The following is a 26,161-nucleotide window of genomic DNA, read 5'->3' as shown; positions in this document are numbered from 1 at the left end:
TGATGAAGTGTTGTTCTGGAAGTATCCATGACAACATGGTAATGTGCTTATTATGGGATGATAAAAAGCTTTGGCAGGAACACAATAGTGCAGCACTGGGTGCACACGCAGTAAGGCAGGCTTGAAAACACTTACAAAAGAGTACAGAGCCAGTATTACAGACATATATCATGCTACTGAGTGTTTATATCTTCTCCAATGTAGTTCAAATAATATCATGGTATTTTCATAGCCTTGAAATAAACAATACAAAATGAACAAGACATGGATAATACCATGGTTTCTGGACTATGGAAGTCCTTGAAGTACCATATAAATAATATGGTAATCGTTCATTACCACTATATCATATTACCAATCTTCTTGGACATGAACCAAACTACATTTTCCATACAGAAATAGTGTAGATCCATTTATAGTTCTAGACCCTGAAGGGATTTTGAAGAGTACAGGACCAACATACTGATTTTAACATACTAAATTTAGCCGGCTTTGAGTCCAAACTACTAAAATGTGTATCATAATGAACTTTTGAATACAATTATGAGCACCACATTCAGAACTCATGTTCTAAAGTGGACAATTGATCTGGTCTGTTTCTGACTTCCATCTGAACCAGTAATTTGTCTCATACAGTAATTGATTTGAACAAAAAAATAGAGGCTTATGCTGTAACTGTATGGTGATCATTTCTAGCAGAACAAATGTGACCTGAATTGCACACAGAATAACCCACAGAGATCAATAGCGTGGGGTTAGAGTTACCTCTATACCGCAAAATATCATTGATACAGGATTTAAAAGGGGAATCCCTTTACCAAACCACTTTTTTATGAATAACTAATGTCATTTATTGCTTGAGGTACACTGAAATTTTAAATATTCTGAATAGCATCCCCCTGATATGGCTTCAAAAATGAAAACTAAATGAATGCAATGCTCTGCCAGTGATGCTCTCTGAAGTTCTGGGCTTGGATTTAAAAGCAACAAATAAGCTAACAAAAACATAAGCAATCCAAAAATAACTCCAGAAAAAGCCAATGACAATACATGAAGGACTGTCTTGTCATGTTTCCCTGTGAGTAACACACGTGATGGCTTCTGATGTTTTTGAGGGTTTCAGGACAACATCTCACTAGATAAGGGTTGGTTTATTTGTTCAGAGACAGGAAGAGCTGTGCATTTCCTTTCTATTAGTCCAGAGTTTTCACACATGACTAACATCCCCCACTGACGCCAGTGTCCTGCGTGTCCTACACCCAAAGGGAAATAATCTCACCTCTCTGACCTCAACCCTGACTCTGAAGCTATAACCTTCTGGTCAAAATATCCATAATCCATAATAATACTTTCTCTAGTGAAAAAATCCCATCCCTTGTTGTCATCTCACATCGAAAACCACCAGCATAGTTGTTTTGGACTGTTTTCTCTTGTAAACATTGCTTGATCTATGCATATTGTTCTCCTCATTCAGACGACTTTTTCACAGGAGAAAGCAATATTATGTATAAACGACTCATATTTTAGTAAAAAAACAAAAAAAACAAAACAAAACTATTTGAAGTTAGAAACGTCGTCATGATGGATTTTTTTTTTTTTTTTTTTACAAATATTCAGATTTTCGATTCAAAAGATTTTAATTGATAGACTGGAGATCTAGCATGTAAATGAACATACTGTGCAGTTCTTCTGCAATTTTATTTGTATTTTTCCAGATGAAGATGATAAAAATAATTTCAGCAGCCTGTGAGTGCATAATTCACTGGAATGCAAACATTGAGGGTTTTTGCCCACTGGTTACTAAAAGTGCACAAATTAAACACCACAACCACACATTGTTTAGAAAGTTGTCAAACGTTCCTGCCAGTGTTGACTGCTTGCTTATTAATAGTTCATCTAGTCATCCAAAAATAAGGGAAAATATGGATGCAGTATAAGAAAAGTAGAGACCTCATTTAAGCATGCAGCAGCATGAACAAGCAACTTAATATGTGTTAACATCTTATGAGATTCGTGAGGCAAGGAACTCAAACTTAAGATGCTGACTAAATGCTTGAGCTGTGTGAAGGGATATAGTGAGACATATCTTACTCATCATCACACTGTACACTTGATCTGTCTGAGCACGGCAGTTGCTATGATACCCAACATGTTATTTAAGGGTGTAAGGCATGAGAGGACTTCAAAAAAGTTGGAAAATTCATTGAAGCTTTACCCACAATACAAAATTCTTATTCATATAACCCACCCAACTGTATCTCACTTCAGTTCAGCAAAGCTGAACTTGTCCAGAAATACCCCTGTCTGTGGGTGTTACCCTGCTGAGATGAATTATACTCTAGCTCAGACCTGCTGACCTACGAAATCACAGTAAGTCCAGCACATTATTATTACTAGACCCTATACATTACATGCAGAATGCTTCACAAAGAGAGACATAAAACTCTCAGTGATGCAGAAAGACAAAGCCACACAGGTAGAACAGAACACCTTATAGCACAAACACAGTCATTAAGTTATGAAGGTGACCTGCTCTATGTAAAGAGTCGAGATCAACAGGAATTAGAGCTGGTAATTTAATCTCAGGAGAACAGCGATAGGGCTGGGAGTTGTATCTGGGACATTTCTATGACACGAGACAACATAGAGAGTCGTTTGAAGTGACTGCAGCTGAAACTTACTTAAGACTTATAGGAAAGAATAATTTTATTATCTCAATTGATATATCAATGTGATTAAGTGGAAGTTACCTACTGAGAAAAGGAGCCCAGTTTCAAAATCACTGTTTCAGACTTTACTCAGATTTACCAAGACACTAAAAGATCAAAAGATTTCCATTCAAAAGTTTTTCATGAATGCATTAAATTGATCACAAGACAGTAAAGACAATAATAGCCTATTTTTCGAATTATTTTTCGAACAAACGCTGTTGTTTTGAACTTTCCAGTATGACGTTTGAACAAAAATGTTTAGAAGCAAAAGTGTTTTCAACACCAAATCAGCATATTAATGCTTTATGAAGGATCATGTGACTCATGAGACTGAGAGTAATGATACTGAAAATTCAGCTTTGATCACAGGATCATTTTTTTTTTTTTAAATATATTCAAATAGAAAACAGTTGCTTACAAATTGTAATAATATTTCACAATATTACAGCATAGTACCTTTGGAAAATAGACAAAAATTTGTATAAAGCTATTTTTGTCTATTTTCAAAAGGTACGTCAGTTGTTACCAATGAAACGTAATTCAGAATTCATTTAAGCCTCCTGAGCAACGAAAGAGCAATAAGGAGTCCTCAGGAGACTGCTGGCAAAGCTAGTAAACAATTCCCATCAAAAACAACATGATCTATTGTTCTAAAATGTTTACAGAACTGTGAAGCAGGTGCCTGGAAATCACTGAAAAATAAATTATTATGTAATTCAGATACTTTTAACTTCATTGAAAATTAAAATAGCCACACTGTGTGTTCCCGTGCATCATGGGGGAGATTAATTTCTGTGAAAGTTTCAGGAGATCAAAACAGGAACGAGTCATAAAACAATCCTGTTGACACAGTGATCAAACCACCAGTTTCTGCTATACACACATAATAAATACTCAAGAAAATGTCAACACAAGTACTTTCACCCAAAAAGGGTGAGACAGTGTGATAAAAATAGCAATGAATGTCAATCATCAAGGGATTCAGGAGGAAAGAGAAACACATGCGGCATTATGCAGAAACACACTAATGTCTGAGACAGGTTTGTTACATTTCTGTTGACACCAGACAGTCACAAAAGCAGATTAAAACAACTGAATTTCTAAGGCAACATTGCATGTAATTTACAGAGAAGCCAATCCCAGGAAATTGAGAGAGAAGTATATTGGTTATAAAATATACTTGCATTTAAATCAATACCTAAAAGTATCATGAAAATATTCAGTGTAATTGATATAACCACATTTTTGTGTGTGCTGACTTTTTTGTGTTAATAGGGTTTTGTGTTGCCAACTTCACAACATGCTAATGTCAGACTCTATTGACGCACATGTCATGCATGAAGAGGTACTGGCTGCCTATAGAGTGTTCTAAATCAGTCACTTATGAGGTTCCTTGGTAGGCAGCTGCCTATGTAAGCAGTAGGCAATTAGCCTTTCTTTATATCAATAGATTTATAACCATCCATTTTTGCCTCCTCTTTAGGGGTCTATGGCTGCGTCTGAAATATCGCAAATAACTAGTAGCCTAAGGCATGGGTACTTTTTGCCTAATCTTAGTATTGATATAATAATCTTATGAGTACAGTGACTTCAGACATATTACATTTTTCACAAAGGCTACTATATTATAGCTACTAGTAGTGAAATATGTGATTTTGGATGAAGCCGATGGCTTTGTGAGGAATAGCATTCAATGCACCTTAACTATTTAATCCTAGTGTGACAAATAAACCAGATATAATATCATTTAAAAAAATTATAATTCATGTAAAATTTTGCAACACTAATGTTTATATGAAAATAGTACTAGTCAGTAAATACTGTGCAGTATTCGGTAAACAAGCTTGTATTATTTTTCAAAGAGTTTCTGTGTAGACTTCTTTTCCTTGAAAACAATGTTTTCACTCGGGTTCTGTAGCTCTACAGCAGCCACGTTCGCTCCTATTATGAACTGACACACATCATGTTGACAGCGCAAGCAAAAGAAAGAAGTCTCATATTTAGTAGTACACAGTAACTAATTATAGATCCGCGTTAATTAGCTGGTCCAGGGTGTAATGGTCAAAATAAAGCAACACTATTTTTATATTTCTCCATTTGTTATAGTGTCCAAGTGAATCTTTCAGATAATTAGTCTATGTAAATGTATATGTTTGTTTCTTGAGACCCATAATCGCTCAAGATCACTGTTTAGTGAGTCATATTTGTAAAGCATTCTCCAAAGTGAAGGTGTGTGAAAGGCTTATCATGACAGCTTAATTATTTTTTTATGGCAGCTTTGAATGCTAAGAAAACCGCCTGTCACTTGTAAATCAAAAACTGAGAAGTGCTGCAAAATATATTGCAAGGTTTGTTTGCTCGTTGTAACTAAAACTCAAAGTTTGGCCTTAAATGTGTCATCTTTGAAGTGACTATTAATCAGAGGTGATTAATTATAGCCTTCTCTCTGTGGCTGTCCTGTTGCAAATGGTGGAAGGAAATGTTTACTTACACACTATCATATGATGGCTGACAACGCACTTCCTGTTTGAGATAGCAAAGTGTGCTTTGACTGTGTTGAGGTGTGTTGATGTCATAGTGCACAAGTACACCATTGGGTGTAAGTGAATAATTAAGTAATTAGTTAATATATCTCTAAATGAGATATGCAAAAAGTAAATGCAAAAATTTTAAACGGTAATACTGTCCCCTGATGTCATGTGACCATCATGCATTATGCAAATGTATTATGCATTATTAAGTCAGTCTTTTATTTGTCATTTAAGCTACATGCAATGCACAAACAGAATAAATATATACTTTTCCACTTGTCATCTACAGATTAGACGTGTAACTCTCTCTATATATATGCTATAGTTGCACAATTAAATGTATGTTGAGTATATAAATGCACAGTTATGTAAATGTTAAATGTTTATGGAGGATGTGACTATTCAGTGCAGCATTACACTGCATTCACTCAGACACTGAATAACTAATAAGGGCATCACTGCAATGCGAGGAACTCGCAGTAGTGCTGTCTAACAAGTAGCATACATGTTAGACCAATATGCTTTTCATCCAGTGTGGCGTACATAGTGTGTTTGGCAGCTGTGGTGCAATTTTAAGCAATTAAAATCTCACCAAGAAAGAATGGCAAAGTGTAGGTGGGTTGGAGAGAAAGAGAAAGGGAGATAGAAGTGTGAAGAAGCTAAAAATAAATGATGTAGAAGATGTGACAGGCAACTATGTGACAGTTCTAGCGAAGTTATGAATTAGTGAAACAAATTAGGGCATGACAAGTCAGTCTTTATTGAGAGTTCCACTATGTAATCTTGTATAATTTTACATGGAATATCTATACTTCAAATTAATTTGTCACAGGACATGGTGAAAATTAAATGGAGATCAAGTTGTAGAACAGTGCCATCAAACTTATGGAGTTTATGCCATCAATGAGGGCTGCTGAAGTACAATTTTTACTTAAATTTCTTAAATTGCTGATGGCCTAGTATAAGTATAATATATCTACATTATTATTAAATTAGAAAAATGCAAAGTAGAAGCCTTACCAAAATTTCAGCCTTTTGTAGGAAAGCGTGAACCTAAATGCTAAACAAATATTTAGACGCCTGCTTTCTTTCCCATGCATTTACTGACATCTCCTGGTTAAAGTAAGAATCACATCAACTAGTTATTTTTAAATCTAAAATATGCCAATTATTTCCGATTTCCAGATACTAATGATATTTATGTTGGCATATAATAAATATAAAAATCTAAAATACTATTAATATCAAAAATTAACACACAGTTGGAAAGGAAAATAGAAATACGTAATAAAGGGCGGAGTTTCGTGGTCTCTGACCAATAACAAACTGCAACTTCGCTAGTCTTCCTTATACATCATTTGACTCCTCCCACTAGTGACAGTGCGAGAGTTCATCAGACTGTTTTTGTCTTTTTGATAGTTTATGAACTCATATTTTTGTGTCTGGATACAAGTTATCGTAAAATGCAAGCTCTAAGGTATGAACAGAAATGTATATGTTATATTTCAGATGCTTTATAGATGTTGACAGTAAAATGTTGCTCAATAACATGCCTAGGAAGTAAAGCAAAGGGATTTTCATTCATGTAATGAAAATATGTCAGATGGTATGAATCGAAAACAGACCAGACATGACTGGGCAAAAACGAAGGATTATATTTTAACACTTTTCCACTGAGCACGTGAAATTAGTTGTCATATAAAACCAAAGCCCATAGTAACCAACTTGAGTAATATGACAACAATAATTGTGTTACATTTAATCTTTTCCTTTCCTCCTCAGAAATATGTTCCGCTCGTGGTCATCTGATGCTAGACTTGATGGTAAAACTGTTATAATTACTGGAGCCAATACTGGAATTGGTAAAGAGACAGCCATTGACCTGGCAAAGAGAGGTGGGCATTTCTAAACCGTTTAATATTAATATAATATCTGATGGAAAAATCCTGACTTTCTGCTGTCTTGTCTTTAGGAGCTCGTATTATTATGGCATGTAGAGATATGGAGAAAGCTGATGCAGCCCTGAAGGAAGTAAAGGATGCTTCAGGAAACCAGGATGTTGTTATCAGTAAGCTTGACCTGGCAGATTCCAAATCAATCAGAGAATTTGCAGAGAACATCAATAAAGGTGAGATCACCAGGGTATGGTATAAATTCCTTTACAGATGTCTTCCTTATATAGCTCTACAATGATATATCTGGGTTGTCTTTCAGAGGAAAAACAAGTCAACATCTTAATCAATAACGCTGGTGTGATGGTTTGTCCTTTTGGAAAAACAGCAGATGGTTTTGAAATGCAAATAGGAGTGAACCACATGGGTAAGCATGCATAATTTGTCCAAATCAGACACCATTTTTAATAGTGATATCAGCACTGTTCTTCTTCCTGTAGGTCACTTCATGTTGACGTATCTGTTATTGGATTTGATTAAGAGATCAACTCCTGCAAGGATCATTAATGTGTCCTCCATGGCACATCAGTGGGGGACCATCAACCTAGAAGACATCAACAGTGAGAAGAACTACGATAAACAGAAAGCCTACAGCCAGAGCAAGCTGGCAAACATTCTGTTCACTCGCTCGCTGGCCAAAAGACTAGAAGGTGAGTCTTTTTAAAATTGATATTTACGTTACTAAATATAAATACGATCTGCTCAAGCAGTTTTTTCTGTCAAAAGCTTCAGTTGAATCCATTTTTGATGGTCAATAAAATGTCTAAACTACAGGTACCCAAACTGTTTACCACAATGGATCAAAAATCTTAATTGAGGGCCATGGGCTGAAAGTAAATAAAAGTAAAAAAAAAAAAAAAGCTTCAATTGCAATTTAGTTTTTTCCCCCTCTTTTGTGATTTGTCATATGATTTAGGCATCTCTAAACCAATTTGATAGAACTAAAAATAGTATATTATAAAACAAAATTCTAGATAACAAATGAAAAAAATTTTTTTTTTAGTGCTGTCAAACGATTAATCCCGTCCAAACACATGCATGTATATATTTAAGAAAAATATGTTAGGTTTATATATTAAATATATTTATATATAATATAAAAGGTAAGAATATGAATATATAAATGTAAAAACATAAATATTTTTAAAATGTGTGTGTGTATTTATATATACATAAATATACACAGTACACATAGATATATAATGTAAACAAAAACTTTTATTTTGGATGCAGTTAAATCGCAATTATTCATTTGACAGCACAAATTTTTTTATATTCATTTTTGTGGCATTTTTTGCCCCTAGCGCTGGATAATTTCTGACCTTGTCCTTAGGGAATTCTATTCTAACTGATGCTAAAATAATCATAATAATCCTTCTCATCTGGTCTTTGTGTGGCGTCTCAGGTACTGGAGTCACAGCGTATGCTCTCCATCCTGGAGTGGTTCAGACCGAACTGTGGAGGCACTTGAATAAACCTCAACAAGCCGTCATGTGGTTAGCAAAGCCCTTCACCAAAACATCTGTGCAGGGAGCTCAGACCACCATCTACTGCACCGTGGCCCCTGAACTGGAGACAGAGAGCGGCAAATATTACAGGTCAGTGGATTTTCGATATTATTATCATACAGTATTCAATAATTGCTGATAAACTTTTGTGTGATTTCATGGTGTTTCATAAAACAATTTGCAATAGTTCAGGCATGTTTTAATTTGTCTGGTAGACCATCTTATCTCATACTCACCTGTCTCCTGCTCTCCACGCAGTGACTGCGCACCTGCAAAATGCTCCCAGGCTGCCATGGATGACGAGGTGGCCCAGCGCCTCTGGGAACTCAGCTGTAAGATGCTCAGCATCACATGGGAGTGAAAACGCATCTCTCTTCCTGATGAGTCCAAGTAATACCAGTTGGTATTACAAACCCGATTCCAAAAAAGTTGGGACACTGTACAAATTGTGAATAAAAACAGAATGCAATGATGTGGAAGTTTCAAATTTCAATATTTTATTCAGAATACAACATAGATGACATATCAAATGTTTAAACTGAGAAAATGTATAATTTTAAGGGAAAAATAAGTTTATTTTAAATTTCATGGCATCAACACATCTCAAAAAAGTTGGGACAAGGCCATGTTTACCACTGTGTGGCATCCCCTCTTCTTTTTATAACAGTCTGCAAACGTCTGGAGACCGAGGAGACAAGTTGCTCAAGTTTAGGAATAGGAATGTTGTCCCATTCTTGTCTAATACAGGCTTCTAGTTGCTCAACTGTCTTGGGTCTTCTTTGTCACATCTTCCTCTTTATGATGCGCCAAATGTTTTCTATGGGTGAAAGATCTGGACTGCAGGCTGGCCATTTCAGTACCCGGATACTCCTTCTACGCAGCCATGATGTTGTAATTGATGCAGTATGTGGTCTGGCATTGTCATGTTGGAAAATGCAAGGTCTTCCCTGAAAGAGACAACGTCTGGATGGGAGCATATGTTGTTCTAGAACTTGGATATACCTTTCAGCATTGATGGTGCCTTTCCAGATGTGTAAGCTGCCCATGCCACACGCACTCATGCAACCCCATACCATCAGAGATGCAGGCTTCTGAACTGAGCGCTGATAACAACTTGAGTTGTCCTTGTCCTCTTTAGTCCGGATGACATGGCGTCCCAATTTTCCAAAAAGAACTTCAAATTTTGATTCGTCTGACCAAAGAACAGTTTTCCACTTTGCCACAGTCCATTCACATGACATTTCAAAATGTCTCACTTTCAACATTTGATATGTTATCTATATTCTATTGTGAATAAAATATAAGTTTATGAGATTTGTAAATTATTGCATTCCTTTTTTATTCGTAATTTGTACAGTGTCCCAACTTTTTTGGAATCGGGTTTGTAAACGCACTAGCATAAAAGATCAATACATAACCAAATGTGATATACTTTATATATGATTTGAAATTGAAATGTTATATTTTGTAGATTTCGGTCTCAGGTTGAAGTGAGTTCATTTTCCATATAATACAGGTACATATTTAAATGATATAAGAAGTAAATGCCAGATTCAGGCAGTTGAAAAATGCACTGAATATTTTTGAATGCATTTACAATTTTGTATCCTGGTTTTAATTTTGAGTTTTGTATGACCCAAGGAGAAGAGAATTAAAAATAAATAAACATTAAATAATATTTAACATATATCATTGTACTTTATATACAGTATACAGTATATACAGTGTGCATTTGTACATTTATATGTATATGTGTGTGTGTGTGTGTGTATATATATATATATATATATATATATATACACTGAACAAAATTATAAACGCAACACTTTTGTTTTTGGCCATGAGAGTGGCCTTTTATTGTGGCCAGCCTAAGGCACACCTGTGCAATAATCATGCTATCTAATCAGCATCTTGATATGCCACACCTGTGAGGTGGATGGATTATCTCGGCAAAGAAGAAGTGCTCACTAACACCGATTTAGACAGATTTGTGAACAATATTTGAGAGAAATAGGCCTTTTGTGTACATAGAAAAAGTCTTAGATCTTTGAGTTCAGCTCGTGAAAAATGGGAGCAAAAACAAGTGTTGCGTTTATAATTTTGTTCAGTGTATATTGGATATTGTACTTTTATGTAGTGTTTGTTTATCCAAAGGAAAAGATAAAAAATTCGGGGGAAAAATCATAATACAATATAATAAATTTTTTAATTCATACATAATTTGTTTTATTAATTTTTTTTTTTAAAGATTCTTACATTCATTCCAAAATATATTTAAAATATAAGGAAGATAGGATAGACTTCATTGGAAACACAAGGGTACATGTAGAAAAAATAAATAGTCAAGTACAAGTCAAAAACAGGATGATACAATACAAACACACACACACACACACACACACACACAAACAAACAAAACAGTTGATGTGAAAGATGCCAGTACTGCAACCCAGCTCTACTCTCTCTCACACTCAGTTGCCATGACAATCTCTCATCTCTGCTCTCACCCTGACCTGATCACCATGACAACAACTCATTGCCCAATATAGTGTGATGCAGGAGAACATACAAAAAAGGTCACTAGCCCCATCTTGTGGACAACAAAGACTGACAAGGCCTGTCGAGTCTTGTGCCTAAAAAATAAAATGAAAAACTAAAGCAGCTGTTAAATTAAAAAATGCTAAATAAATGACTTCAACCAAACAGATGTTTTTAGATATGTTCCAAGTAGGCTACTCTTTGATACTGTAAAATACAAGAGCAGTATCAGTTGGGTGGTAATAATTTGAGGCCCTCAATTATCTCCTAATGGCAAATCACAAGCGTTATGAGAGTCGAAGCCATTTTTGTTGCGGTAATTAAGCACTGAGGTAACTGAAAGGCATGAATGGAGCCTTGTGTTCAGTAATGAACTTGCATGTCATTCTCTCCTCACATCTTCTGTCCTGATGGAGAAAAATGAGCAGAAAACACGACGTAAGTCCTAAATCAATTGGTCTTTATTTCTAAAATATAAATTAGTATATTCAGAAATGTTAGTCTGTTATTCATTCCAATTAGAACCACAAGTTTTTGCAGCCTAATGAACCATTTACTTTTCTAGATGTTTAGAAAACCATATGTGATGCTTTAAAGACTCCAGAAAGCAATACACTTTTCTGAAGAATATATAACGTGGCTTCAAAAAAGTTTTTGATATCCAAAGAACCATTAAGCCATCTGAGCCCTGTACACCAAAATATTTTAATTAGAATAGGATTGTTTGCTGACTGATGAACGGCAACAAATCATTAAAGAATCTTTATTTATAATTGCTGGCAACTCTTTTCAAATATTACTTCTGTGTGTTGTAAACAAATATGCCTTAAATAAACCAGCAACAAATTAAGTTTTTCATTAAAAACAGATCACATGCGACTGATTATTAAGAGTTCTAGGAGCACTATAACAATAACTTGAACAAATATAATTTCATTAAGCCATATAATGCTAAATTATCACATATTCATAATCTATAAATATTAATATATTTATAAATGAAATAGGAATTGTATTTTGTGTGTATATGTAAATGTATATATAAGTGTTCATATGTATATATAATAAGATTTTAATAAAATAACATAACTGCTAAATAATGTATTTTATTATCCATAATTTAATCATTCATGCATCAGGTTTAATCAAACACTCACAGAAATAAAGGTACAAAAGCTGTCATATTTGAACCTAATAGGTACAAAAGTACCTTTTGAAAAGGTACCGCCCCTGTGACAGCTTTTGTACCTTTATTTCTGAGAGTGAAGCATACATAATATACATAAATATAAATTTATATAAAATAATATTTTAATAAAATAATATAGCTGCTAAATAATTCTAATTATAATCATTCATGCATCAGGTTTAATCGAGCATATTCCAAACATTTTAGATAATATATATAAATATATGATGCATATAAGTGCCTCATGTTTCCTTATTTGGTTTGTTTCCTGTCCTCATCTAGTGTGATTATTAGTTCATTCTTGCCCAGCTGTGTTTGTCTCATTATCTATCCTGTGTATTTATAGTCCTGTCCATTCAGTTTGATTTCATCTGGTCTACTCGTTACTCCCCGGTGTTCCTGTCTGTGTCAGCCTTGCCCTGCCTTATTTGAAGTAGAGACTGTTATTTGAGTTTACATCCTGGTCTGCGTGTTCTTGTATCATGTGCACCGTGACTAAGTGTACATATTTACATATAATAATATTTTAATCAAATATAACTGCTACATAATGTATTTTACTATGCATAATTTAATCATCCTGATGCCTGAATGATTAAATTATGCATAGTAAAATATATTATTTAGCAGTACTTCAAACATTTTGGGTAATATACATATATAATAATATTTTAATAAAATAATATAACTGTTAAATGTATTTTTATTATGCATAATTGAATCATCCTTGCATCAGATTAAGTTGAAGCATACTTCAAACATTTTGGGTAATATACATAAATACATAATATTTATAAGTGTATATAATAAAATAATGCATTTTATTATGCATAGTTTAATCATCCATGCATCAGATTTAATTGAAGCATACTTCAAACATTTTGGGTAATATGTCTGTGGTTATTTTGCCAGTCTAAACATAATTTGCTGTAGGTGCCCGTGAGTGGTCGCTCTCGGCTTGTTCCCTGAAGATTTTCACGCAAAAAATGCGTTGGGATATTCACATAGCCCGCATGCATTATGGAGCTCAACTTTTAACTAGTTTATATAGCTAGTTTAAACTTTAAATGCTTCAGACACAATCCAGATACAGAGAACGTTAGGTTTACGTTGATCTAATTTATTTAGCACAGCTTTTCCCCCACTAAACTTTTCTTTTAATCTTTCCAAAATGCCGGTGAACATGGCTGGATGCACCACAGACTGCGTGGAGAAGCCGATCTCCATCTGCTTCCAGAAGTTCGGTCGCTTTGTGGGAACTTACCCGTGGTGGTTCTTCATCTCTCCTCTGCTGATCTCTGCGGTGTTGGGGAGTGGGTTTTATTTCTTAGAAGATCGCGAGGCCAATGACATTGAGGATCAGTTCACACCTGTGAACGGTCCTGCCAAACTGGAGAGGCAGTTCGTGCAGCAGAACTTTCCGCAGAACGACTCGGTGTTCTCCAACCAGAGACTCTACACGGATGGAGTTTACGCGTCCTTCATAGCGGTATCAAGATCCTCCAACATCCTCACAGACGCTGCCTTTCAGGAGATAGTAACCTTAGACAGGAAGGTCAAGGAGCTGAATGTGTCCATGGGTCACGAACTGCTCACTTTTGAGGGACTTTGCGCAAGACGGTACAAGAAATGCATACCCAATAAGATATTGGGCATTTATAAATATTATGGTAATAATTTAGAAACGACCGAGCTCACCTTTCCGTTCTTTCGCTTTGGATTCTCGTACATTTTCCTGGGCTATTCCCTTGGTGGAGTGAATATAAACTCTTCTGTTATTAAAAGTGCAAAAGCAGTGCGCCTGTTTTATTTCCTGAAGGAGGATAATCGCTCCAGAACGGATTTATGGCTGAATGAATTCCTAAAAGTTTTTCCCTCTAATTTATCACTGAACTTTATTAAGGTAGGTTATGTTTTATTTATGTACTGCTTGAGTTCTTTGATGGCAATCGGGGCTAGTTGTCACAAGGGCTATGGTCTTGTATATCTGTAGCTGTAACGTTTTGAGTGAAAAGTTGCACAAATGCTTGTTTTTGATTCCAGTGTCGTTTTCAAATACCTGGTTTTAATTGGTCTTAAATTATGATCCCATGCCATATATCATATTTTGCAATAGCTCTTGGTTTTACAAGTAACCTTAGTATGGGCTGTTGGTATGGGCTCTTAAAATATTTATTTCTTTATTTATTATTTAAAGGTTGTAATTTTATCATTGTTTCCCCAATATATATATATATATATATATATGGCCTGTAGTAAGCTATTTACTGGCAGATTTCCATTGTGACAACTCCATCTATTGATCAACATTTCCTAGAATTAACTGTAATTTCTTTTTTTTCTGGGCAATATTGGTGGAAATGTTTATGTTTAATTTATTTATCCTTTTATCATTCATTTGTTTAATTAAAATAAGAAATGTTTTTTGGCTATTCTTATGAGCTAAATCTAAAATGATGTTGTCGACATTATAATTTGCATCCTCAGGTGACCCATTCCACATCTTTGTCAAGGCAGGTGGAATTTGAGGCAAACACAAAGGATGTGATTCCTCTCTTCTCTATCACATATGTCATTGCCATCGCGTTCTCCATTCTCTCATGTTTGAGGTATGTTAACTTGAATAGATAGGATATTTTCTGTTTCCCAGAGTATTGTGCAATATCTAGCACATGATTTTACCAGGGCTTCTGTTTAGATGTTTTTACATGTTCCCAGAATCCACATTTGACTTGTTGTTTCTAGATAATTTACGTAGTGTAGTGATGGGAAAATTGGATCATTTGATTGGATCTCTGAATCTCATTCAGCAAAATGAACAAATCTTAAATTTGTCAAACATGCACATACACAATCTTTAATCACATTCCAACTTTGGAAATAATTATAATACACCTAAAGATATATTACGCAAAACAGAAGTGATTAGTTCACCTTTTCAAGTCTTTCATCATTAATTTTTCAGATTAAAGCCTCTGTATAGGAAACATAAATGATTTGTTCAACCCATAAATCCCAACTGCGTTCAAAACAAATGATGTTTGAAAATGATTCCAAACAAGATTTGTTCAAAATGAATGAGTTAAGTTCATGTTACGGTCGATTGACAACATCTGTGACAATTGCTAACCGAGGTATAGTTGAATTTAATGGAGAGGAATCCTTAAAAAATCTATTTTGTCTGTTTTTCCAGGTTTGACTGTGTCAGAAACAAAGTATGGGTTGCTACATTTGGGGTGTTCTCTGCTGGACTCGCTGTTCTGTCCTCTTTTGGGATGATGTTACACATCGGTGTCCCATTTGTCATGACAGTTGCTAATTCTCCATTCCTGATATTAGGTAAAACATAACTATAAAGCCAGTTGTGTACAGTGTTAATGTATAATTAGCAGATTTAACAGTGATTTTTTAATGTGTTTTAAATAGGGATCGGAGTGGACGACATGTTCATTCTCATTTCCTGTTGGCAGCAGACCAGTGTTCACGATCGAGTGGAGACTCGCCTGTCTAATACATACAAAGAGGCGGCAATTTCAATCACCATCACCACGCTCACAGATGTGCTCGCTTTCTACATCGGCCTCATGACGCCCTTCCGCTCCGTCCGCTCTTTTTGCTTGTACACCAGCACCTCCATCCTTTTCTGCTACATCTACAGCATCACATTTTTCGGAGCGTTCCTCGTTCTTAACGGACGGCGAGAAAACAGCAACAAGCACTGGTTGACATGCAAGGAAGTACCAGAGAAGTGTGCAGTGGGTCAGTCAAAGTGGTACGAATTATGTTGCGTGGGAGGCGCTTACGATCCCCATACAGGCACAGAGGAGGTACAACCAATGAATCACTTCTTTAAAAAATACTATGGCCCATTTCTGACGAAATCGTGGACGAAGGTCTTTGTGATTGTGTTGTATTGCATCTATTTGATTATCAGCATTTATGGCTGCTTTCAAATTCAAGAAGGAATTGATCTCCGTAATTTAGCAGCTGACGATTCTTACGTGGTGAAATACTATGACAACGAGAAGGCGTATTTCTCTGAATATGGTCCAAACATCATGGTTGTCATCCGACGGGAATTTCCGTACTGGGATGAAAAGTACATGTCAGATCTTGAAACTTGCATTGAAGATTTCAAAAACTTATCTTTCATTGAAAAGGATATATTCACCTCCTGGATCAAATCATACAAGTACTACGGATATCACACCAAACTCAATCTGAGCACTGAAGATGTCTTCAAAGATAACTTGGGAGCATTTCTGCGATTTTATTCCGATTTCAAACAGGACGTCAATTTCACCAACAACTCCATCCACGCGTCTCGCTTCTTCATACAGACCGTAAATATCTCTACCGCCCTGGATGAGATGAATATGTTGAATCAATTGAGAGAGACAGCACAAAAGTGCCCTGTTCCTTTACTAGTTTACCACCCCGCCTTCATCTACCATGACCAGTATGCGGTGATAGTGACCAACACCATCCAGAACATTGGGGTTACAACGGCTGTAATGTTGCTTATCTCCCTTCTCCTCATCCCAAACCCTCTGTGCTCCCTTTGGGTCACATTTTCCATTGCATCTGTCATTGTGGGGGTCACTGGGTTCATGGCATTGTGGGATGTTAATTTAGACACCATCTCCATGATCATTCTTGTCGTCTGCATTGGTTTTTCTGTAGACTTCTCTGCTCATATTTCTTACGCCTTTGTCTCTAATAAGAAACCCAGTGCGAATGAAAAGGCAGTGGAAGCCCTGTTTAATTTAGGATACCCTATTTTGCAGGGGGCTGTGTCTACTATTCTTGGGGTGGTGGTGTTATCTGCTTCAAAGAACTATATCTTTAGAACTTTCTTTAAAATTATGTTCTTGGTGATCTTCTTTGGTCTCTTCCATGGCTTAACTTTTATCCCAGTTTTTCTGACCTTTTTTGACATGTGTAGTGGCACACCAGCTAAGAGCAAGTCAGGCCCAGAAGAGCAGGCCATGAAGAACAGCCACACCAATAACATTCAATCAAAGGCAAATGATGGTGAGCTGAAAGAGCGGGACATTTATGACAATCACACTTTTCAACCAGACAACCACCGAACATGTCAGTCTCAGCCCTGCTCTCCTATTTGGATGATAACTGGCAATAACCATTATGTTCAAGATAACCACATGTGCATGGCAAGCACTATCCCAATGTTCAGTGTGGACAGTCAGACCTACGAGGTTCACATGTATACAGCATCTGATGATGGCACGTTAAGAGTCAAATGTCAATCAAAACAGTACTCAGAAGGCCAAAATTGTGTTTTAGGAAATAGCAACCACATTCAAGATTCAGAGGTGTCCACTCCTAACGGTTCTGATTCGTCCATTTTGTAAAATACTTTTACCGCTATTTCTTCCAAGTTTATTCTGTTTGTATGTGTAACACCTTTCATATGTTTAAATTAAAATTACACATGTAAATCTAAATCAACAGGAATGCAACATGGCACTTTTTTTACAAAAGATACATCTGGGCCAATGATTTTAGGACGTTTTATGGGTTTCAGGATGTAGCCGCCCAACAGCTGTAGCATTAACTCACCATAGACTGTATTAATCAGTAAAGAAATCTGTTAAAAATGTTTCTTTTGTGTGTTCATTCATGAAGTAGTTCATAAAAACATTCTTCAGTAAATTACCAGATTCAATTCAATGCAATTTATCTAAGAATGGATTTATGAAAAATTTAAACAGAAATTCTTACCTGTGTTTCATGAATGAGCCCCCCCAAAAAATATTTAAATGTCTTATTTTTTTCTTGATACGTGAATATTTCTATTTAGTTATATATAAAAAGTACACATATGTAGCTTTCTTAATTTTTGTGAAATAATAAACTGAATGCACGTAACCATACTTTGCTCTGTATTTATGAGAGGTTTGCAATGTTTTCTTATGAAATGTTGAATGTGTAAAAGCCTATTAAAGACATAACTAAATATACAAATTGTAACTTTTTTATTGGCTGATATAAACTGCTACAAAATTATTCTTGCCTTTTATTTTTTCAATGTCTTTTAAAAGACACACATTCCCTTTGCTACTGTAGTGCACGTGCTGTTGTGTTTTCCTTGAGAAAAGAGGATTATCTGAGAAAGGATTAGCAAAACTGTGAATATTTTCACTCTTTACACCAGTTTTGTTTAATTTTTATGAATGGTAGAGTATTACAATTTTAAGAAGAATATAATTTATTCAAAATTACACTTTTAGTTTACTCCGTTTACCATGTTTCATGAGTCTGTTGCTGCACATGTTTGCTCAAAAGCCTTGGATTTACATATTTGGCAGAAAAAAATGGGACATACCTAACCTTTGATCTCTGACTCCTTGGTATTATTAGGGCTGGAAAAGTATAGGTTCAATCAAATATATTCAGAATGGATGGATTAAATTTTTCACACATTATACAATATTGTGGTTTTCTACAATTAAGCAATATAGCATTTTTCATAAGAGGTTTAGAACACAAAATAAGGATTCTCCAGAAAAAAAACAATTCAGTCACATTTCATTTATAAGCATTATTAGGAAAAGTTGACTAGCCGTCGTCTTCACTATGTACAACCCACAAGGTGGCAGAAAAGGAAAACAACTGTATACATTACAGGTTCACAGAAATCTCAGAGTCCTCCTCAGTGCTCTGTTTTATGAATTCAGTCAATGAGGACAGTGTACTGTTTGGATCAAGCAAAGCAACGAGAGGAATATTCACACCTATCTCTTGAAACAAGCGATTTTGCAATGTCATGGCCAGCATCGAGTCAATTCCTAGTTCAGTGAGTGCAGTTTCATCACTAAGATCATCAGTATCCACACAACAAATTTCAGTCAGGATCTGTCTAACGCAGTCATCTACCGATGACTGAACATTTATCCTGGAGTCCTCACCGACCTTGTTTTTTAGTCCCTCCTCCACTAAAGCGGACAGGCGAAACTTGAGAGATACATTTTGAGAGAGGACATGGTTCTTTAGGTTCCTGAAATTAAATTTGCAGACCACCTGCTGGGGATAGTTATCTAACAGGCAGTTCTCCAGCACTTCGTGAATCTCTGACACATCCATGATCATTAGCCCTTTTGTTTCCAAAAACTTTTGAAAATTGTCTTTGTCCATTAGTAGGCCTAGTTTAAGGGGTCCCCAATTGATTGACTGTCCTGCAAGTCCAATATTGCGTCGGAAGTGGCAAAATGCGTCCAGAAAGGAATTAGCTGCTGCATAGTTGGCTTGTGCAGCATTTCCAATGAAAGAGGAGATTGAGGAATAGCACACAAAGTAATCGAGTGTTTGGCTGTGCAGCGTGGCAAAGTGAAGATTGAGAGCACCACAGACTTTAGGTTGCAGGACTTTTTGGAAAAGAGATCTATCGAGAGTTTCTAGTAATCCATCATGTAGAACAGCAGCACTGTGGAACACACCTCTGACTGGATAAGAGGAAAAATGTTTTCCAATCACAGTAATGGCTTTCATCACCTGCTCTGACACCGAGACATCACACTGAAGTGTGAGAATTCTTATCCCGTATCTCCTCTGGAGACTGCTTATGTCCTCTTGTACCTTTTCAGATGGTGCACTCCTTGAGAGAGTGGCAATGCATCCTCCACCCCTGTGGGCAATAAACTTAACAGTTTCAAATCCCAAACCAGAAAGACCACCTGTAACTATGTACACACCTCTCTTTGAGAACAGCTGCTTTGCTCTTGGAAGCAAAGGGATAGCAGACACTTTGCTCACTGAATCGTCACTAGCCAGAGCTATCAAGTCTAGAGTTATTGCACTGAAATAAGATCCAGAATGCTCTGCAGACTGAGAAGGCATAATTTCAGGGAGCACCATCTGAAAAGTACTGCTTTGTATTGATGGGCATGCTTGGTGCAAGTGCATTCCCTTCAGCCACTTCTGTAGCCGAGCTCCATATGCCTGAAGGTGCGATTTCTGGAATATTTTGGACATCTCAAGAGTCTGGAAGTAGGTTCTCACACTGTCCCTCTGCATTACATCTACTGTTGAGTACCATGGCTCACGGATGCCACGTACTGCAATGATTTGATTTGCATTGGCAACACTGACAATCTCTGTCAAAAGCGAGAAATCATATGGTGGAAGAATCACAAAAAGAAGACACTGCTTTGTATTTTGGACTAATCCACTCATCTCACTCTCTGTAAAAACACTCCAGCCTGATTTGCTTGCTATGAGTGTCAATAAGTTGAGCAAAGCTGAATCATGAACAGTAGAGAAGATGCCTAACCTTTGCTGTTGTTTGGTCTTGGGTAATGCACACTGCAGTATCTCCCAGATCAGGAAAATGTATGAAACACAGGGAGTGTCCTTTAGGAATGGAAGCCTTTTTATTTTGAAGCACACTTCTTCTGGGAGAACAACTTTAGAAGTTGCTTTTACAGGGTAACAACAGATAACATGGTCACCCACTTTAAGTTTGTTGACATCCTTTCCCACAGCTGTAATTATCCCACTGAAATCAAGTGCCATGAGACTGTGGTTCTGAGTTGCGTGCTTGTTCCAGTACATCGTCTGACCAAACTTCAGTTCTGAAGTACTAACTGGAAAATAATCTGATGAGTGCACACAAATCTTACTCAGCTGAACCTCGATGCTTTTCCCCTCAATGGTGTGGACTGAACTTGCTGAAGGCAAAGCTGATAAGCTGGTCATCCTGTAGGGATTGGTTGTCAGCAAAGTGAAGTCGCGGGGCTTGAGGGCTTTTGATTCAGCCTTCACTTCCCTACTTGTGGTGACAGGAGTATGAGTTATTACAGCAGAGTAAACCTTCCCCTTGCTGATGAAGACTTCTGGGCACTCTTGGGTCTTATGTGAGTTAAGCACATGGGCCAGTGCTTCTATATCCTCTCTTGACACTGTGGAAAGGTCAATGAGCTGGAAAGAGATGCCTGACAACTCAGCAGCACATGCCCTTGTCATGCCAGATAGCACAAATCCAGGACTTATACTTTCAACTGTCCCTTCTGCTGACCTGTATGTAATGACACGGATGGAACATGCATGACTGCAGCTTTTTAAAGACAAAACAACCTGACGGTAAAGATCACAGCTGTCTACCAAGGACTCTAGAATGACTTCAGACTGGAGGTGACTAATATTCTGAATGCCCCAGATAAACAGGATCGTATCCAGTTCCATGTCTGCTTCACTGCAAAGAGACTTCAGCAGTAATTCTGGGACCTGTAAGGCTAAGCCTTTTGTTAAATTGGGTGGAGGAACAAGTACAGATTTTGGATGCAAATACGGCTTTAAACCTTTTGCAATACCCAAGGCGTCTTCAAAGACCAAAGCCTTGATTCTACTGGGGAAATTGCCGTTAGCAAGAATCCCAACCTTCTGGTTATGAAAGAAACATGATTCCCTGATCTGTGCATGTCTTCCCAGAAAATTTATTCTGACATCCCTCAGCTCAATCAACACATGACCATCTTTGTCAGTGAAACAACCACAAACCTCAAAGTAGTTGGGCATTTCCTTGGTCAATCTCATATACATGAACATCTCTTTACAGGGAGGTGCAGCTATAACCATACTCCCAATGGCAGAGGGAAATCCAGGCCTGACGGTGCTAGAAACTAATGCTAAAACTGAGGACATTTGCAAGAAGTAATCTAGGACCACAGGATGCAAGCAATACTCATACAGATGGTCAAGTACCTCCTCTGGAATCCTGAGACTGGTCACTGCTTCCTTGAATTCTTGTCCGTAATAAATGTCACCAAGTTGTTTGAAGTTGGGCCCGTACTCAAATCCTATGTCTTTAAGAGTGTTGTACACATCCTTTGTTTCAATGACTGATGGACATCTCTTTAAAACAGTGTTGAGGTTAATGGCTTGTTGTTCGATCATAGCTGGACCGCCTTCATGGCTGATGGTGCCGGATGCATGCACAGTAATAGAGGACTGAACCTGAAATGTGGTTGCATCCTTGGATGTCTCAATTGTGATTTTGAGAGGAGGGCAGTTCTTAGTTAGAACAAGCAAACTCTGAAAGTTGATTGTGAGCTGAAATGAGTTCAGAGGTTTTTTTGGAATAGCAGTTTCCATTATGGATGCAAAAGCCAACTCAACATACAATGTCCCTGGAGCAATGGAGATGCCATTGTTCTTGTGCTCCCAAAGGTAGGAGGTTGTAGCTGCTGACAGGTTGCACTTGATTACTTTGCCATCACGTTTACTTGGACTTATCAGTGGATGTGGACTGCGAGAGACGGTGTCATTTCCCCGTCTTACATCCTCAAAGTATACCTCATTCTTTTGACATTCAAACTGATACCTTGGGAAAGCAACAAGCTCCATTTCAAACCCTTTGTAGAACTCGTCCCACTTCACATTGACCCCCAGTTCAAACAGTTTTGATACAGCTGTGAACATTGTCTCGTGGTCTTTATTTGGATGCACTGAAGGAAGCACTGTGGTGTCATTTCCCAGGATCTCCATGATGTTCCTCTGCAGAGCCCGTCTTGGACCAATTTCCACAAAGACTGTGTTCCTTGTGTGGTTGGAAACGGATTTAATTGCTTGTTCAAATGCAACAGGCTTTCGAATGTTTCTTGCCCAGTATTCACCTGTGACAAAGTCCCCTTGACGACACATCTCTCCTGTTACTGTAGAAAAAAGTTCACACTCCTTTTCATTCAGAGTTAAATGTCCAATGCTGTCTTTGATTTGGCCCAGTATAGGATCCATCATATGACTATGGTAGGCAGCAGGAACATTCAAGACATGAAGGAACAGGTTTTTACCCTTGAACATAGACTGAAGCTTCTGGTGCACATTATCAACTGCTTCTTTATCACCTGACAGCACACATGACATAGGACTGTTCACAGCAGCTAGGCAAATCTTTCCTGTGTATGTAGGGAGAATTTCCCAAACATCTAGAACAGGAACATTACCAACGACCAGCATCCTCCCACCCGTCACTTTGGTCTGCAGAACACTGCGATGGTAGACAACCTTTACTGCATCCTCAAGAGACAGCAGGCCAGAGCAATGAGCTGCTGCAACCTCTCCCACAGAGTGTCCAAGAACAATATCCGGTCTTATGCCCCAGTTCTTAAAAAGGTGAACAATTGCAACCTGGATTGCAAAGAGAAGTGGCTGGACAACGTTTGGTTTAGTGATATCTTCATTGTCATAGCAATTTGCAATCTTTTGCAAAATACTGGTGCATCTAAACTTCTGGAAGTAGTTTTCAACCTCTTTGACCTTGTCCCTAAATGCAGGTTCTTCTCTCAGTAGCTGCTTACACATTCCCCTATAAGTAACACCATTCCCACAAAATACAAAAACTAACTTTAGGTCCTGCTTTGTTGGAGCTAATTTCTTGTTCATGCTAGCTTTGAGTAGTGATTTTAATTCTGAGACAGATGATGCAGCGAAGACTTTCCGAAATTTGTGTGTTATGTGGCTTCTTCTGCAGGCGGCTGTATAAGCAAGAGCTTGTAGATCAACTGTCTCATCTGCTGAAATCCTCTGATACGTGTCAGCTATGCACAACTGAAGAGACTGATCCGTGGCTGCAGACAGTGGAAGCAGTTTTAGAGGTTCAAGAGTGTGGGTGTCAGAGACTGTTGCTTGAACATACTCGCTGATGATGGCATGGGCATTGGTGCCACCAAACCCAAAGCTGTTTAATCCAGCCATCCTTATCCTGGATCCAGAGTAAAGCCATTTTTCAGCTCTGGTGGGGATTTTAAGATTGAGAGCTTTAGCATCTATGCTTGAATTTTCATCTGAGTAGAACACGGAGGGGACAATGGTTTCATGTTTCATCATTAACAGAATCTTTATGAGTCCTGCCACCCCTGCTGCAGATTCTGTATGTCCGATGTTACTCTTAACAGAGCCAATATACAGAGGCCCTGAGCTTGAAGGTCTTGATTTGGCAATGATTTTTGAGATACTTCCTGCTTCAACCGGATCTCCTGCTGGTGTTCCAGTCCCATGAGCTTCTACATACTGGACATTTGCTAGATAATTCCCAGAAGAGTAGATCATGCGCAGTAGAGCCTTCTGCTGGGTCATGGAGGGTTTGGTGATCGGTGTGATGGTATGGCCATCTTGGTTTACTGCAGTCTTGTTCACAATTCCCCAAATATGATCAAAGTCCTCAAGAGCCTGAAAAAAGACATTTGCCTTATTATAAACCATAAATGAATTTAATATAACATAATGAATCATTTTAAAAAGTAAAATATCTACCTTTTTCAAAGGCTTCAGGAGGATTATACCACATCCCTCCCCTCTACCATAGCCGTCTGCTGTGTGGCAGAATGGCTTGCTTGTGCCCTCAGGTGAGATCATCTTTGCCTTGCTGAGGGCCACAAAGACTCGAGGTTCAAGGATGCAGCTGACCCCTCCACACAGAGCCATTTCACAGTCCCCTAAGGATGAGGTAAAACAAGGATAATTAACAATGTGAATATCAAGCAATGAACAGACTTCAGAGTTAAAATAGTTTCATTACCTTGTCTAATGGCCTGACACGCAGAATGAAGGGCGACAAGGGATGAAGAACATGCACTGTCAATGGCAAATGAAGGTCCAGTCAGGTTGAAGACAAAGGAAATTCTGTTGGCAGCTACACTCATAGCTGTTCCGGTGCCATTATAGTGGGTTATTGTGCTGGGACAGTTGTTCAAAAGTGTCTCATAGTCCCGGTTCATAAGTCCTGAAATCAAACACAACACTGTATCAGTATCCTAAAGTTAAAAACGATCAAAAAAGTGAACTTGCATTAGATTTATCTAATGTATGTACCTATGTAAACCCCTGTTCTGGTCCCGCTCACTTTTTCCAAGGGTATCCCAGCATCCTCTAGAGCACGGTATGCACACTGAAGCAACAGTTTCTGCTGAGGGTCCATGTAATCAGCTTCAGCCTCGCTGATGCCAAAGAGCTTGTGATCAAACTCATTGAATCTGCAGAAAAGAAACTCTTTTACATCATTTCACCTTTTTAGTAACTATAAACCTCAAATGAACGGATTATTCCTACCCTTCAATGAGAGCAGCTTTGGTCGTCTGTGTTTTTCCTGGTTTGCTCTCATCAGGATGAAACCACTCTGATGTGTCAAATCTTTCATCTGGAATCTGTTCCACACAGTTCCTTCCCTCTACAAGAACTTTCCAGAAACTATCAACACCCTCACCTGTGAAGGTAGTAGATAGTAATGCAAATGCACACAGCATTGTCACAAAATAATACAGTAGTACATAACATATTTACCTCCTGGGAAGTTGCATCCGATTCCAATGATAGCAATATCCTCGTCCATTTTAGCAATGATTATTTTCAAAGATCATTATATCTCTTTGCAAAAATTAAAAACATCTCTCAGCTCTGCTGGTCTCCTCATGGTTGTGGCCAGTATTCATCAGCTCCCAGTAACATCTAGGCATTTTTATAAAGCCTTTCACAACTGAAAACCAATGGGAAAGCACATTTCTTTCAACAAAGGGTCTTTAAATGTGCAATCCTTCCTCTTGTAACCAGTAATTGTGGTTTGAAACAAAACTCTGTAATTACAGACTTGGGTAAAGATGCAAACAATGATTGCAGTTTCCCTCACTGGACACAACAAAGCTATTGTCTTAAAGCTATTGGGGTGATTCTTTAATTCATGATTGGCTTTAATTGGCTTCCATTTAGAAACATGTAA

At 37.4% G+C, this 26,161-nt stretch overlaps 3 protein-coding genes across 4 annotated transcripts; 2 read left to right on the top strand and 1 right to left on the bottom strand.

Moving 5' to 3' along the window:
* The first annotated feature begins 6,597 nt into the window (after positions 1–6,597).
* On the top strand, positions 6,598–10,382 carry LOC306864782 (retinol dehydrogenase 12-like). 2 transcript variants are annotated; one of them, XM_079409003.1, is made up of 7 exons: positions 6,598–6,719; positions 7,025–7,137; positions 7,215–7,370; positions 7,457–7,561; positions 7,635–7,844; positions 8,600–8,792; positions 8,961–10,382. In XM_079409003.1, exons 1-7 carry the CDS (start codon positions 6,706–6,708, stop codon positions 9,061–9,063), a joined length of 894 nt encoding a protein of 297 aa, XP_079265129.1. In that variant the 5' UTR covers positions 6,598–6,705; the 3' UTR covers positions 9,064–10,382. The 2 variants fall into 2 exon arrangements, with proteins under 2 accessions (XP_079265129.1, XP_079265130.1); XM_079409004.1 differs by having other exon boundaries at positions 6,630–6,719; positions 8,918–9,047.
* A 3,218-nt stretch (positions 10,383–13,600) lies between these two features.
* Positions 13,601–18,414, top strand: LOC306864646 (patched domain-containing protein 3-like; the record flags this gene model as incomplete). The annotated part of the gene is made up of 4 exons (XM_079408782.1): positions 13,601–14,332; positions 14,917–15,038; positions 15,623–15,768; positions 15,856–18,414. 4 exons carry the CDS (start codon positions 13,601–13,603, stop codon positions 17,802–17,804), a joined length of 2,949 nt encoding a protein of 982 aa, XP_079264908.1. The 3' UTR covers positions 17,805–18,414.
* Positions 18,415–19,074: 660 nt separating this feature from the next.
* Positions 19,075–25,842, bottom strand: pks1 (polyketide synthase 1; the record flags this gene model as incomplete). Its single annotated transcript, XM_079409865.1, has 6 exons — positions 25,729–25,842; positions 25,498–25,651; positions 25,261–25,421; positions 24,968–25,171; positions 24,703–24,884; positions 19,075–24,618 (listed from the first exon to the last, which is right to left on the bottom strand). The coding sequence occupies exons 1-6, from the start codon at positions 25,775–25,777 to the stop codon at positions 19,075–19,077; spliced, it is 6,294 nt and encodes a 2,097-aa protein (XP_079265991.1). The 5' UTR covers positions 25,778–25,842.
* Positions 25,843–26,161: the final 319 nt, after the last annotated feature.

Source organism: Barbus barbus (genome assembly GCF_936440315.1).
Source record: "Barbus barbus genome assembly, chromosome: 46".
Taxonomy (NCBI): Eukaryota; Metazoa; Chordata; class Actinopteri; order Cypriniformes; family Cyprinidae; genus Barbus; species Barbus barbus.
The sequence above is the reverse complement of the archived record's forward strand: the minus strand, read 5'-3'. Positions and strand labels throughout refer to the sequence as shown.

What these genes read in the sequence shown, in the direction of transcription:
- LOC306864782 (XM_079409003.1), top strand. An exon ending in AATAGGAGTGAACCACATGG is followed by an intron (nt 7,562 to 7,634) that starts GTAAGCATGCAT and finishes TTCTTCCTGTAG; the next exon opens with GTCACTTCATGTTGACGTAT. An exon ending in GAGAGCGGCAAATATTACAG is followed by an intron (nt 8,793 to 8,960) that starts GTCAGTGGATTT and finishes CTCTCCACGCAG; the next exon opens with TGACTGCGCACCTGCAAAAT.